The 16,199-nt window shown below is 32.7% G+C and overlaps 1 protein-coding gene across 1 annotated transcript in view; it reads left to right on the top strand.

Moving 5' to 3' along the window:
• The window catches only part of dysc (whirlin protein dyschronic), a 668,284-nt gene that overhangs the window by 193,077 nt on the left and 459,008 nt on the right, over positions 1 to 16,199 (top strand). The window contains exon 3 of the mRNA XM_085816627.1: positions 1,059 to 1,184. Within this exon, the coding sequence (XP_085672753.1) occupies positions 1,059 to 1,184 (126 nt within the window). The remainder of the gene's footprint in view (positions 1 to 1,058; positions 1,185 to 16,199) is intronic.

Genomic DNA, 16,199 nt, shown 5'->3' on the forward strand with positions numbered 1-16,199 from the left:
GTGTATCGTAAATTCTAAAAATATGCTCATTTTAAAATTATTTTGCTATATTACTGTTGAATTGAATTTTGTGTTTTAAGTGCGAAGAACATGATATTTAATAAATAAAGGTAACACACAAAACGTTAAATAAACCTCCTTTTGGGCATAATATAAAATCTGAAACCTTTCAGATTTTATTTCCATTTGATGTCATTCAGCGATATCCTTTTGTGATTTACAAGTGTCTTTAATTCACAATTAGTTACTTTTTTAAAAAAACACTTTCAGCGAACTAATTTAAAAGATATCTCATGCTACAATGCTACAAATGTGTTATCCATATTCAATTAGTTTAGAATCATAATCTGTTAGTCATACAAAAATAATATTGAATAAAATTATTTTTAATTTTTAATTTTTGCAAATAGTATATTACAAGTTGCCTATGTCAGACGAGCCATTGTTTTTCTAGAACAATACTTTTCCCAATAGTCTGTATATTAATGCTGAGCGCATTTTGTATACCAACATAGGAAATCTTTTTTCAGAACTGATTTTTCCTTTTCACTTACATGCAAATTTAAAGATTTATCCCTTCAGTTAGTGTTCAACACCTGAATTTTCAAATCATGATCTTAAAATTTAAAAATGAATTCTGTTAATTTTCATCTTGCAAGCGTCAAGCATTTTGTGTTTTATTTCTTAGAATTAATAAAAAGTCTCGCTAAATACAGTAATTACACTGCGCAAAAATTCTGATTTTTAAAATTTCACAAATTCATTTATTAGTTATGGAAATGTCAAGATATGAATATTTGAGTCATTTAAAATACTTTTGTAAATGTTGCCTACGGCCACCCGTTTAGAAAATAAACGCACCTTAAAGGCTTTCATGGACCTGTATATATTTTTGCCTGTTACTGCTTAAATTTAATCCTTTGAATAAATGGGCGAAGGGTTTGAAATAAAAAAAAACGCTTCTCAAATATTTTGAGACATCTCATTGTTTGTTTGATATTCGTAGAAAACTTCATTATGTGTTTTAAAAGTTTCAGCATTTAATGTTTTCTTTGTAGGTGATGGTATCTGTAGAAGAAGGTTTATCGCTTGGTTTTATGATTCGTGGAGGAGCTGAGTATGGTCTTGGAATCTATATCACAGGGGTAGATGAGTCATCAGCTGCTGATCTGGCTGGTCTACAAGTAAGAATGTTTTCTTATTAAACTGGAAGTCCATAATTTTCTTAGGATTGATTTTTTCTTTTAAGTTTAATTAAATCGAATCATGTATTAGTTTTTTGATTAAATTATCGATAACAAGAAAAAATCAAAGTACAGAGCATTAACTTATCATATTAGATGCTGCTGTTAAAAGCATTTGATTGTAAATTTATTTGGGAAATTAGCCTCTAATTACATATACATAAAGTGAGGATACAAATACAGTCTTCTACGAGTTAAGTGGACTGTGTGGGATGAAAATTCACCAGATTGGTTTAATTTAAAAATATTTGATATTAACAATGCCTGTTTTATTTCTGTGATTATTTTTAAATGAGGTAAAGATAGGAAATACACCTGATAAAAATTTAAGAGCACGCTATGCTTTCTTGAATTTTTTAGGGTTATTACTTTATAATTACCTCATTCCGAGAGTATTTTATCTGAAAATCATGAGAAAGGTTTGCACTCTGTGTGTCACCTTAAGATTGAAAACGTTTTTATAAACTATTGTGGATTTGTCTGTGAAGTACAACGAGTACAGCAGAACTCTGATAAGAAATTCCTGTTGGCTGGGTGTTAAATATTTTATAAGGTTACCGTATCAGAAATTATCGCAGTTCCACGTGTGTGGTCTAGTAGTGTAAACGGTTAGCGTTTACAGATAATAACTGGAAGATTCGGGATTGTAATCACTGCGAGGGCACTTTTGCCGTCTGATGTTTTTCTCTCCTAACAGCTTAGTGGCGCTCGAACTAAAACATGGTGAACGGTAAATTTTCGCCGCCTGAATTTGCCTGATTAAATGTTGACCCTCTGGTAGTTCCTGTGCGATTTGTAAGTTGAAGAGAATGAAAGAAATTATTCCATTCTCCTCCATATACTCTCCTAATATAAAAAGGTAGCACATCCAACCAGCAATTGGATGATTGTTGATTCGAATCCTATCACGAACACAGTTGATGTTTTCCTTTTTTTTAACCGTCTATCAAATAGAATGATTGTAGCAGAAGAAATAATTGTGAGTTTTACCGTGTGGCTCTGGTTCTTGATCGAAATCTCAAGCGGATCATATTTATTATATTTTTACCCATTTGGCTTCAGAAACCATGCATACGAGTTACATATTTATATGCTTGTCAACTTGCTACTTGGTATTTGTTTCAGGCTCTTTGATTACAGAGAATTGATCCCTGTTGTAAAAATATTTCCAACCGGATAATGTTCCAGTGTTTTCAATTAATGTTTTCTACGGATTTCAATTAACAAGGAGATACAATATTTACATCAGAGTTGCCGTTATGCAAGTTTCCAGAATTATTACTGAAAATATTGTTAACGAAATATTATTTTTATAAATAAATATTTTAATTTTGTACTAAATGTTTCTACTGTACTAAATATGTACTGATTTTGATAAATTATAAAATATTTCGCTACGAACAGAGTGAGGGAAGATAATATTAGGTATCTAGGCAGTTGATTGTCTGTGGTGCAATGTTTAGTCCTTATATAGACTGATTCTAAAAGCTAACGACAAACTTTAGAAGATAAAAGAATTTCTCAGTCTCAGAAACCTGTATACTCCGAAGAAGGATTTCTTAACTGAGCAACATTTATCTTCTCAGAAATTTTCATAAAATATTTCAGAATATTTTATTGATTTTTGAAATACCAGACACATTTTAAATCACGAGGTTATCCCTGAATACAATAATGACTTTTGAATAACAAGACACTTTTGATGCAGAGGATGTGAGAAAATGAGCAATGCCCTCGCCGGTACTCGAACCTGGTCCTCTCGAATACGCGCCAAGTGTGCTACCGCCACACCACGAAGGTCATGCCTTCGTGGTGTAGCGGAAAGGAAGGAGAAAGGAAGGAGAAATACTTTGTAATATATATATGCAACTCACGCATGAAATACATTTCGCCCAGGTTACTGCAATTCATGCTGCTAATTTTCATCGTATTTCGAATTAATTTTATTTGTTACTCAATTACTTTAAATAAATGATGAACAGATCAACCAGCCTCTTCCACTAGAAAGGAGAGTAAAAGAAGTTTTGTATTGCTTTTACACAGGAGTCATTATAACTAGTCGATTCTTTAAGGGTTAATGTAAGTTGAATGTAAGAATGTTTTCAACAATAATATTTTAAGATGATTGTTAAAACAAAGCAGCCCGGAAATTTTCTTCATGAAAGTATACTGTGTGCTTACAGTGAGAGAAACCTAAACTGTAAATTCAGTTTTTTTCATATTTCGATTAAGATTATAAGGCATTTCTGCCACCTTCTTAGCATGCCTTCGTGGTGTAATGGCCATCAAACTCGGTGCGTATTCGAGAAGTTCGAGGTTCGAGACCCGGAGAGGGCATTGCTCATTTTTCAAGTCTGCTGCTTCCCCCCCCCAAAAAAAACTAATATTTTTACAGTGGCGCCCGAACTAAAAAATGTGGTGGATGATAATTCTTCACCACCAGGACTTGGCGATTGGGTTCCCTAATCCCCAGTCGCCCTTTAAAAGGGGGGTATATAAGGTATTTCTTCCGCCTTCTTAGCATGCCTTCGTAGTATAATTGTCAGCACACTCTGCGCGTATTCTAGAGGTCCTCAGTTCGAGTCCCGGCGACGGCATTGTTCATTTTTCATGTCGTCTGTTTCGAAATAACTTAATTTCTCTACGAGATACTGATTAATCTTCGCTAATGTTCAAATTAGCGAATTCAAATCGTTAATATGTTTTGTGTCAAATACCTACATTACATATTATCATTTAGAACAAAGTCATTTACATGCCATTATTACCTCGTATATTGTAATGTATAAATAGTATAATACATTACAATATACGATACATGAACTTTCCAAAAGCTTAATATGATTTAACACATTGACTGCCACAGCAAAATCGGGTAAAATACTCTGTCAGACCATTTTTAACTCTAGTGTTTTGCTGTCCCATTTATCCTAAAAATCATTTCAGCACCTAGTTTTGCTTTCACATAGATAATTAAAAGTTGCCGCAGCAAAATATATATTAAAATTATATAATAATTAACAGAAAAAAGCTTCCAGAAATTGGAAACTAAGAACACGAAGCAAATTTCTGAGGCTGTAGATATAATTTAACGGTATAAATCTGTGTCTTTGTGAAGGATCGGTGACTCACACGGCTTCAGACAATATAAAAACCTGCGAATCACATTTGATGCACACGACTTCAAAACGTAAGGCTGTGAGTTATCGGGGATGCACATGACAGTCAAGATGTTCAAAAGAGTACGAAACATTTACCTTCCCAGTAAATTGAAAGTCTTAAGCGATAAAATACAGAAGTGGAAAGAGAACTTTTGAAGATTGTAAATGAATGAGCTTTCAATATTGTTAATTATGATATTAAGAATAATGTTTAATAAGAAGTACAATCAGTTAATTTGATATCTTTGCCTCACCTTCCGCCGTTTCATTACCAGATATTTCGCAATGAGATTGAATTGCTGTAGAACGATATTCTTTTGGAGAATCATCAGCTTATCATTTTAGTAATAATCGAACATTATTGCGCTTTTATGCATAAAACTGGGTTACTTTAATTAACTGTAGACTGTAAAGCAACGGAGAAATTTGAAAGGCCAACAGCATTTCGCAAATTTTGTAGTCTATGCCTCTATTTGTAGTCTCTATGAGTCAAAATAATAGTCCGAATAGTCTCAACCTCGTCATCACAGACTGTGTTTTGAAAAGCCAGAGCAAATAATGAGAGAAAAGAAAGTTAAAAATAACACCACTGGTGACTCTGCTGTTAGTACTAAACCTAGAACAATATGTTCAAATGTGCAACCAATTCATTATTTGGATAGCATTCTTTAATCATTTTCATTACTATTTGAAAACAAGATTTCTGGGCTACACTCAGATTTATCAGTAGGCAAAGACTACATGAAATAAATATTTCCTTTCTTTTTATTGTGTCATCAAATATATTGAATTAATTGTTTATAAATCATAAAAGTGCAATTGCTTTCTAATAGTAAATTCAGATTTGACCAAGAAACGCATCCATACCAGCAAATAATAAAGTTTTAGATTACGTGCTCTTTTACGCCGCTAAGCTTAACTAATATATCACCATTTCGGAACAACCGAGAAGTGGAACTTTCTGTCGTCTCTAAATGACTATTTAGTGAGTGCTTAAGCAAAGGAACTCATAAAGAATTTGATCTCCCGGGATCTATCTAAGTCGGGCTTGTGCGCTGAGAAGCTGTAACTATTCTATCAAGGAGCCGAAAGCAATTTATTTTCAGCTATCCCGAGGTGCAAGTTTTTCATAGGAAAAACGTAGCTAAACCACAACTTGTTTTGTAATGTTGCAATTACAGTGTCTCATCTAAGGTATAAACGCGAATTCTCTCTCTCTCTTTTTTTACTTCCTTGTACGAAGTAAAAAGGAAGTATTGTAATCGCGAAAAGTTTCAGGCAGCATATTTCAACGAAAATATCCATTTTGACCGCTATCGAATGCAATTTAACGATGCTTTTGCGTGATATCCGTACGTAAGGACAGAATAAAATACTCTTTTCCTTCAAAAAAATTATAAAACTGCTTTAAAATTAATCTTGAAGAGAATTTTTCGTGGCGTCTGTACGAACGTATGTACGTATGTGCGTGCGTACGTACGTATCTCGCATAACTCAAAAACGAGTAGCCTCAGAACGTTGAAATTTTGTATAGAGGACTGCTATAACATGTAGATGTGCACCGCGTATTTTGGTTGCAATCGGCCGCATCAAACTTATATAAATATATTTATATATGCACCCAGCACTCTATTACCCGGCTCAGTGATCTCAGTTTCTTTACTCTTATATGTTTGTAAATTGTACATTTTTTGCTTTAAAAATGATTGTATTATGTTGTTTTTATCTTCCGGTTAAGGTTTTTATGCCTTTAGTAAATCTGTATGCAATATTTTTAGAATTATAAACAATTTTACAGTTGTCTAGGTGCCGCTAACCCTTTTTTTAATGGCGGCCATTGATGTTTACATTTGAAACAGGAGACTAGGGGATTTGTTGTCAATCTAGAGAAACTTAGCTATGCAACAACAAAGACAACGTATTCATTTATTATTGCCAATTAAATCATGCTTAATTCTTTCTGGAATTTTTTCGAGGCAATAAGTGTTTCAGATTTACTTCGTAATTTTTAATATAGATATTCTGAGTTTTATGTATTTTTGCCTTCTCGCGAAGTGAGAACTGAATTAATTAAATGAGAAATACTTAATCGTCTGTGAAAAACTGTTTCTTTTTTGTTTTGTTTGCTTAATTTCTTGTATACATCGTTCTAGCTTTATTATAGTATTTGAATAGAACATGTGGCAACGATTAGATAATTCTATTCTTTAAATGATATAAATTTTGTGCATTATGAGTTATAATATGAACGAAATATATAAGTTAACTGTTATATAAATATTGGATTATATAAAAGATAACTTAGTTTCCGTTATATAATTTATTATATAAGTTAACTGTCATATAATTATTAATACTGTTAAGTGAATCTAGCGCCAGAGTGTCGCTATGGTAAACAAATACTAGAGTGAATTTTAAAGAATGCATTTATTCTATTGTGGTTTATGTGCTGTCGGCGAAGTAGATTTAATTCAATCCAATAAGTTTAAATGAAATGCAAGAAAAAATGTGTATAATTTAATATTCCAATACAAGGAAGTCATGGGGTGTACACATCAGATTTTTCTTAAAATAACGAAGAACAACTAAGAGGAGTATTCTTTCACAGTTTATTCATGAAAGAGGAAATTACAAGTAGCACTGACTTTTACCAAGTTTGGTTAACAGAGGTAAATAACAACTCGTTTCTTTCGGCGAAATGTTCCAATGTAAAAAAATGAAAGACTTAAAAAATTCACATTTTGTTATTTAATCTGAGCTTTCTCAATGGAACAATTTATATATATTTTTTCGAATAAGAAAACATTATACCTGAAAATTCATTCGATTTGTATAAACTGGAAGAAGCAATCTCTAAATATGGTCGAATAAGCGTTTTGGTGGTTATCGTGGTAAAAGTACCAGTCTGTTTAAGGAAATATATACTGTAGAAACTGGAGCTTATGTAGAAATTAATATGTTTTTGAACAAAACGCTCAAGGAATAATCTAATAACACTACTTTCAAAAAATGCTCTCAACAAATAACTAATTCCATTTGTAGAGACGTTAGGTTATTTTTAAAGCAGGAGTGATAAAAAATGAGCAACGCCCTCCCCGGGAATCGACCCACGGAGCTCTGGAATACACGCCCAGCGTGCTGAACACTACACTACGAAGGCATGCTATGAAGACGGGAGAAATACCTTATACATTCATTTGCAAAAAAGATGCGATTTATCCGATACCTATGATCCTGGAAATGATTGGATTAAATTTTACATTGGCAATGTTGATCATATTGCAATAATTAAAAAAAGCTAGCAAAGACAACTAGATATTCTTAAGCTTATTTAAGTGAAACTTGGTTTCTGCTGTCTTTAAAATGGCTTTCTCCTGAATTTATAAGCGACCTCAAAACTCGCTCCGTGATACAGATGCTTAATGCAAATAATTTTATAAAACTATCTGCCACCTTTTGCAAAACAGCTTCAATTTTGGAACTTAGAACCGACTTAAATACATCCTGTCAGTTATAAGTTCGATTAAGTTAAAATTTAATCAGTGGTATTATGACGTTAAGAGATTAATACATTTGCGCATTCTGGAAATAGACAAGGTAAATATGAATTCTACTAACATTCAACTTCATATATTTTGTGACACCTGTCTCGAAGGATACGGAGCAGTTGCTTATTTGAGCAATCAAGTTTCCGGTTCAACCTATGTTATCCTATTTTTAAAAGCAAAGTGTCTCCCTTTACGAAAGTGACCATCTCTCTTAGAATTTGTGGGTGATTTTTAATAGCTAGAATAATAAGCTAGTTAAAAGAATTATTTTATATTTCTGATGCTAATATATTTTACTACACTAATTGGCAAATTGTCCTTCAATGGATAAAAGGTTTTTCTAATTATAGGAAACCATTTTTTCCCAATCAGGTTCGTCACCTTCAACATATCATTTCACTATTCTCATTGGAAACAATACAAAGTTACGGAAGTTCTTGCTGATATATCTCACGTGAGATTTTCATGTAGAGCAGAAGATGTTTCAGTTTCGAAAATGTACTGTCACGGTCCTGTTTGGTTTAAGAAAAAATATTTACCATTCACAACTTCTGACAAACTCGAAAGATTAAGATATTTTTCAAGAAAAGCGTAAAACTGTGGTTTCTACATTATGGTAAGCCATAATGTGAACTTTTGCTCAAGTTCTCTTCATGGTGGACTACGTTAAACGGCATACTGGCTTGATGTCTAATATTTCTAAGCAATGCCAAGATATCGTCTAAAGAAACTAGTGGTTTCTGAAATGCTCAAGAGCTTGAAAAGGCTACTCTTGCTATGATGAATTTGATTCAGCAGCATGCTTTTAATGAAGAAATAAAATGACTGATTAGAAATATAACAACTACATGTTATAGCAGTACCATATACAAAATTTCAAGGTTCTACGGCTACTCGTTTTTGAGTTATGCAAGATACATACTTACGTAGAGAACGCTAGGAAAAAATCTCTTCTGAATCTATTTTATATTCATTTTACAATCCGCTTTGAAAAAAAAAAAGATTCCTTTATTCCGTCTAGGTGTGCGCAACGTCAAGCGAAAAATGGTTCAAATGGATTCGAAAGTCATTAAAATGCATATTTTGTTGAAATATGATACTCCAAATTTTTCGCGGTTAAAATACTTCTCTTACTTCGTACAAGGAAGTAAAAATGAGAAAACAGGAACTTTAGCACTCATTAAAACACTTTTAAACTGAAAGTATATGTCCACAGACGTAAACTGAAAGTATATGTCTGTGGCAAACGGTTGTGAAAATAAAAGCTTCACTAGGTATTTTGTGGATACGGTGTTATACACAAAATATCTTATTCCGTCATACTGTTATAAAAATCGTTAGTTTTTAACATCTCCACAAATGATTAAAAATAGTTGAATACATAGTTTTTTCTTTAATTTTCATTTCCTTCCTCGGCAAGAATTTTATATTTTGACCGAACGTGATTTCTTTTGCGTACAGAAAATAACATTTATTTTCAGCGATTAGTAATATAAAAAAATCTGATGTGTACACCACATGACTTCCTTGTACGGAATATTAAATTATAGCATTTTTTTCTTGCATTTCATTTAAAGTTATTGGATTGAATTAAATCTACTTCGCCGACAGCGCATAAACCACAATAGAATAAATGCATTCTTTAAAATTCATTCTATTTGTTTACGATAGCGACACTCTGGCGCTAGATTCACTTAACAATATTATATTTCGTTCATATTATAACTCAGAATGCACAAAATTTACATCATTTAAAGAATTATTTAATCGTTGCCACATGTTCTATTCAAGTATTATAATAAAGCTAGAACGATGTATATAAGAAATTAAGCAAACAAAACAAAAAGAAACAGTTTTTCACAGACGATTGAGTATTTCTCATTCAATTAATTCAGTTCTCACTTCGCGACAAGGCAAAAATACATAAAAACTCAAAATATCTGTATTAAAAATTACGAAGTAAATCTTAAACACTTATTTCCTCGAAAAAATTCCAGAAAGCATTAAGCATGATTTAACTCGCAATAATAAATGAAGGCGTTATCTTTGTTGTTGCGAAGCTAAGTTTCTCTAGAATGGTAACAAATCCACTATTCTGCTGTTTCAAATGTAAACAAGCAATGGTCGCCATCAAAAAAATTATTAGGCTTAGCAGCACTTAAACAACTTCAAAATTGTTGATAATTCTAAAATTATTGCATACAGATTTACTACTTTAAGGCATAAAAACCTTAACCGGAAGATAAGAACAACATAATTCAATCATTTTTAAAGCAAAAAATGTACAATTTACAAACATATAAGTGTAAAGAAACTGAGATCACTGAGCCGGGTAACAGAGTGGATATATATAAATATATTTATATACGTTTGGTGCGGCCGATTGCAACCAAGATACGAGGTGCACATTTACATGTTATAGCAGTCCTATATACAAAATTTCAACGTTCTGAGGCTACTCGTTTTTGAGTTATGGGAGATACGTGTACATACGTCCTATGTACGTACATACGTTCGTACAGACGCCACGAAAAATTCTCTTCAGAATTCATTTTAAAGTAGTTTTATAATTTTTTTGGAGGAAAAGAGTCTTTTATTCTGTCCTTACGTGCAGATATCACGCAAAAATATCGTTAAATTGCATTCGATAGCGGTCAAAATGGATATTTTCGTTGAAATATGCTGCCTGAAACTTTTCGCGATTACAATACTTCCTTTTTACTTCGTACAAGGAAGTAAAAAGCAGAAATAACTGCACAAAAATATAAAATAAACGAAAACATAACATTCACATAAATGTTCTGCGTCATATATAAGATGCAGTATGATAATTTCTACAACAGATGAGCATAAGGAATTTGCATCCTATAGCTAAAAGCAATCATTTAAATGCGTTGCCTCTTCATCCTTGTTGATTCAGCGAAGTTTATTTCCACCAGCGCTACATGGCGGCCTTTCATCAGCTTCATTACTGTCATGCTACGCTTGCTTCACAAATGCGGGTTCGATAATTACTTTATGGGATATTCCTGTCGTAGCCTGTCTCTCGCATCGATTGTGAAAGGCTTTAAAAGCTGTTAAAAGGGGATTTTCTCTTTCGAAAAAACAAAACTTTGGAAGGTGGTGATTCTGTTCAACACGGTACACGATTTGCTCTAATGCTATTTCAAAGAGGAACGTGATGTTGACATGTTCCAATAATGGTGGAACATAAATTAGTTTAATGAAAAATTTCATAAGAGACTTATCATCATGGCGCTGATTTTGTCGATTGTGCGCTGGTAACTATCCAACATAAATCTGTTGCTAAGTGTTGTAGCAAAAGTCGTCTTTTAACGATTTTTTATATCTAACGATATATATGTTTTCTAGTAGAAGATTCTAAGATTACATAAACTGTGCTCCAATTAACGTTACGATTAACGCTTTGACGTACGTTATGTTAAATAACTAGTTATTATGATTTTGATCCTTGCTCTGATTTCTTCCTTCCATATTTTTTAACATATTGAGAATTAGAGTTTAGCGTATATAAGCTGTGGGTTTGACAATCTTAGTAAGAGAGTATTGGCACTCTAGTGTAGCGCTGATAGAATTTAGCGAATCCTATCTAAAAGTAATTATCAAGGCTTTGCATTCTTTCACAGCCTATATTTAAACTTCGCGATTGTAAAATAGCAAGCCAACCTATAGCTTAGTTTAATTGACTGTCTATTGTTTTAGCTATAGTTTAGTCTTAGAATACTTGATCAACATTTAAAGTTATTTGACTGTTTTTGTTTAATTTACATTTAGTGGTTCTTGTGCGTAGTATAAATCTTGCTTTCTCCCCAACCTGTCTAGTAGGATTGTAGGACTTGAATTTAAATCCCAGATCAGCTGCAACCTTACAAGTTCGTACAAAATCATTGAAAAACGAACGCTATATAATGCTTGGTACATTGATACAGGCTTGGAATTGCTCGATTCCTTCATAGAACTCATCTTTTGGAGTACTGTTTTAGCACTGAAGGGATTCGAAAAGCCGTTATCTGGAGAATCGACTTCTTGAACTCCTTCAATGCTATTAATATAATGACTTTTGAGGTGAGGTTTAACTTCAAAAAGTATTCTTCAGATCCCAAATCTGGGGAATAAGGGAGATGGCTGAAAATTGTAGAACTTTACTTTGCTAGAAACTGCTTAAGAAAAATGTAACTGTGTGACAGGGTACTGCTGTGCAGCAGAAACTTGTAATTCAATTGAACGTTTACAAATCTAACGTGCTAAATTCTCTTCTTAAGTTTCCATTGTGCCTTTATAAAAATGGAGTTTAATATCTGTTCATCCGAAATAAATATTTACTGTATGGTTAGGTTTATTTGATTATGGCAAAGCACTCAAGGGTCTGCCTAAGGGAAGAGATGCCTTCATGCAGGACGTTCTACGGTAAACTGGCTCGTACACAATTTACGCATGGAGAAAACCACGAACACGCCCATGCAGCCAGCCCGTCCGCCGGTATTCGAGCCCCGAAACGAACTACCAGTGTTCAGCTACTTTACCGCTTTGCCGCTGGTGAGCGCAGATCCTGTGATGTATCGTGTTCTAATTAAAAAAGGTCACTTACATTACTTTCACTCGAGATTTCTAAAACCGAAGTTTCAACCTTGGTGAGGGAATGTTTTTCCAAGCACGTGAGTGCCTTTTTATTTTCAAAGTCCAAGCAGATGATTGCTGTTTTTTCTTAGGATCGTGAGTTATGCATTAACTTTCATTTTCAATCTCAATTTTCATGAAGAAATTCGTTTTTCTCATTATAAGACAAAATGTTATTGCTAATCGTAGTTTAGCTTCCGAATCCATAACAGCAAATTTGCACTGGATCGAATCAAATGATTAACTGCATAGAAAATTTTGTCAGTAACTGGACGATATTTTAGGGAAAGCATGTTCGGATATCCTAGCAATAAACTGCTAGAATTTATTACAAAAAATTGTCCTAAAAATTTGTAAATGCCCTGTGTATATAATGATACACAGTATCAGTTTAAGGAATGAATCCTGTAAGGTGTGGTATCATTTTCGGAAGTATTAGTAAATAATTATTAATTACGACATAGTATAAGACGCCTTAAAAACTCTCATAAAAGATGTTTTGATTAGTAAATTGCTTACTTTCCAACAAAGACTCCTTTTAAAACTGGTCTTGTAAAAGAAAATCAGTCTTGACTGTATGCTATTAGTTTTCAAATTAATAATATTTAATTGATTCAAAGAAAGACATACTTCTATTCCAGAGGAAATATAAGTTGAATTTTATTAGTTAAAATTTTGAAATGTAATGTTTTTAGAAGAGAGAATTCATTATTCATATTTATATCATCATGCTCTGTAGTAAAATGTAGCTTTTAGAAATTTCCTTAGATACTCTTTTCCAAAGGATTGTAATATAAGGCTTAACGTTCCTTAGCGCAATTACATAGTATGCAGTACCGAATTTTTCACAGACATGTTTTTTCAAACAACTTTGGACGTGTTTTTTTTTAATATTTTAAAACTATGCTTGTGTAATTTTTTTTCTGTGTTGATTGTTTTTCCCTATAGAACATTAAATATTGAAATACTGTGCAGGTTTAGTAAAACGTATTCCAGGATCAAAACTGTTTTAATTAGAGTCTACTTTATTCGTTTTAATTGTTGAAATAATCTTGATTTTTTAACAATAATTCGAAGCGAAAATATTCAAAATATTCTAAGCTGTTACTTGGATTTTAAGTCATTCAAACTGTGTTACTCTTGGTGAAGTATTTGCAACCACTGACTAAGTCTTAAAAAAATTAATGGTGCTATAGGTCCATTATAGCATGTCACAATGCATGATGGAGCTAAATTTAAGCTCATATTTTAAGATATCTGGGTTATATGTAAAATGAAGGCCTGCCTCTCCTCTCTCCCTCCCCCAAAATAATCTTTAAAATAATGTAAGAGAGATTTTGAGATTATCAGATACATAATGGTTTAATTACTAAGTGCTTGTTGTTTTCAAGGGAATTTTTTAGGCAGTTAACAGACAAATGTGTAAAGAATTAGAGATATTTCTACCATGTGCTGTTGTTACGAATTGTTAGTATGTTGGATGATTTATTTCGGCCGTTTAGCGTATGAATGGTAGCACATCGCAGCTTTTATTTTGAACTCTGCCTTAGTTCCTGTTATGGACGCTGATTGAAGTCTTGTTACCTAAGGATTAACGACGGTTAGCTCATAATTTCTGCACAGCGAAGTTCCTGCATGTGACTCCGGAAAGAACACATTATTTTTAAGTGATTTTTCTATCCTGATCTTATCCTTTACAAACTTACAGTTGAGAAATATATTAATCATTAGAAGAAATGAGTCAAACAGGTATTGACGTTAAAATGTTTATAGTATAGTTTCTTATTATTTTAATTTTTTTTCGATTTAATTTTACATTACACTATGATACTGCAGCCATGAAATGAATGTTTAATGAACCATGAAATTAAAAACATTGCCATTGTTAATATCGAGGAACAGGATCTTCAGTTTTTCTTTAATTTCGTTTTAAATTTTATTTCTTCAGGATCCCTTTCACATAAAGTTCATTTTGCCGGAACACTAACTTGCAAAATATTTTTATTCTAACGTTGATGGGTTTTATGTTTAATTAATCCATTATTCTATTATTTTGCTTGTAATATCATTTCTGTTTCGTCTAATGTACTTGTATATAAGAAACGAGCTCTTGAAATTAACGAAGAGCTTTTGGCAGCGAACGCTGACCGTTCTGTTACAAGTATTTCCATCCAGCTTCTAACTGACTTGAATGGGCTTTAGCTTTTGTTAGCCATGTTTCTTCGCGTGAATCGAGGGTTTGAGTCCAGACTTATACGGGCGATTAGTTTTGTCGATATCATATTACATTTGACTTTAATTGTTACGTTTTGCCAAGCCTGCGAGCAACGGATATCTTCTGTTATTACACGAGAGATGTAAATTTATGAGACTGAAGAACTGTTAAAAATCTTCTCCTCAGTTAGAGTTCCTTTATTGGAAGATTTAGGACGGAACGATAAGTCGTCTGCGTCTCTTTGCACAGCCAGAATTGACCTTTAAAGTAGTTAGGTTCTCTACAACGTTTACAATGAAATTAAATAACAAATCAAATGTAATTTGAAAATTCATTTACAGAACCTTTGGAGCTCATGAACCGGTTGAAAAATCATTTGCGGATCTTATCGGGTTTTGAAAATCGCTGATTTGTATATTAAATACACCAAGTGAGCAAATGAAGAGATTCGAAAACACATTCAATGTACACTGCGCCCCCCCCCCAAAAAAGGGGAGGGACAGTTCTATATTCCCCATTCTACTGGGCCTATTGACGAAATTCAACTCGTGTTGTTCATGTCTCGAAAGCGAGACTTAGGATATGTAATTAGGTTTATATATAACATTGTTCTAATATGGGTATTTTGACCAAAAAATCGGACGTTTTCTGAAATGTCATGCCATTTGTTTCCATATTTGCATTCTACGACTCAAATTATGCCAGACTGCCAAGTTTTCTAGAAATCTCATGAATAGTTTTTAAAAATTTAGCTCTCAAAATTTTAGCTACTCAATGTTAATTGAATATGACACAAGTTCGATTTTGTGTCAAAATACTTATGTTAGAACGATGCTAAATATAAATCTAATATATGTCCTAAGTCGCGCTTTCGAGACATGAAAAACGAAATTTAAATTTCGTCAATCGGCCCAGTAGAACGGGAGATATAGAACTGTCCCCCCTTTTTTTTCGCAGTGTAGTACATACTTCTTAATAATTTTCTTTATCTTTTTTATAGTTTTAATTATATATTTTTAATATAATATACCTAAGCGATAATTCGTATGTACACACTGCACAAAAAAGTGAGACACTTCTATATCTCCCGTTCTATTGGAATGATTGTCGAAATTTAACCTGGCGTTTTCCATGTCTGAAAAGCGTGACTTAGGCTATATATCAGATTTATAAATAGCATTGTTCTAACATAGGACTAAATTGGACTTTTTTTGAATAGCATACAAATGTTTTACCATATTTCGATTCTACGACTCAAATTATGCCAAAGTGCCAAGTTTTGTAAAAAATCGCTTCGATAGTTTTTATCAAAATTTTAGCTGCTCCCTGAATTTAGCATATATTTATTAATATCTCTTTTTTAATAAACTTATTTAATTCTTCCTTCCACATT

This window comes from Stegodyphus dumicola, chromosome 5, assembly GCF_044657685.1.
Source record: "Stegodyphus dumicola isolate Sdum_Otavi_A_Nest chromosome 5, ASM4465768v1".
In the NCBI taxonomy this organism is placed as follows: Eukaryota; Metazoa; Arthropoda; class Arachnida; order Araneae; family Eresidae; genus Stegodyphus; species Stegodyphus dumicola.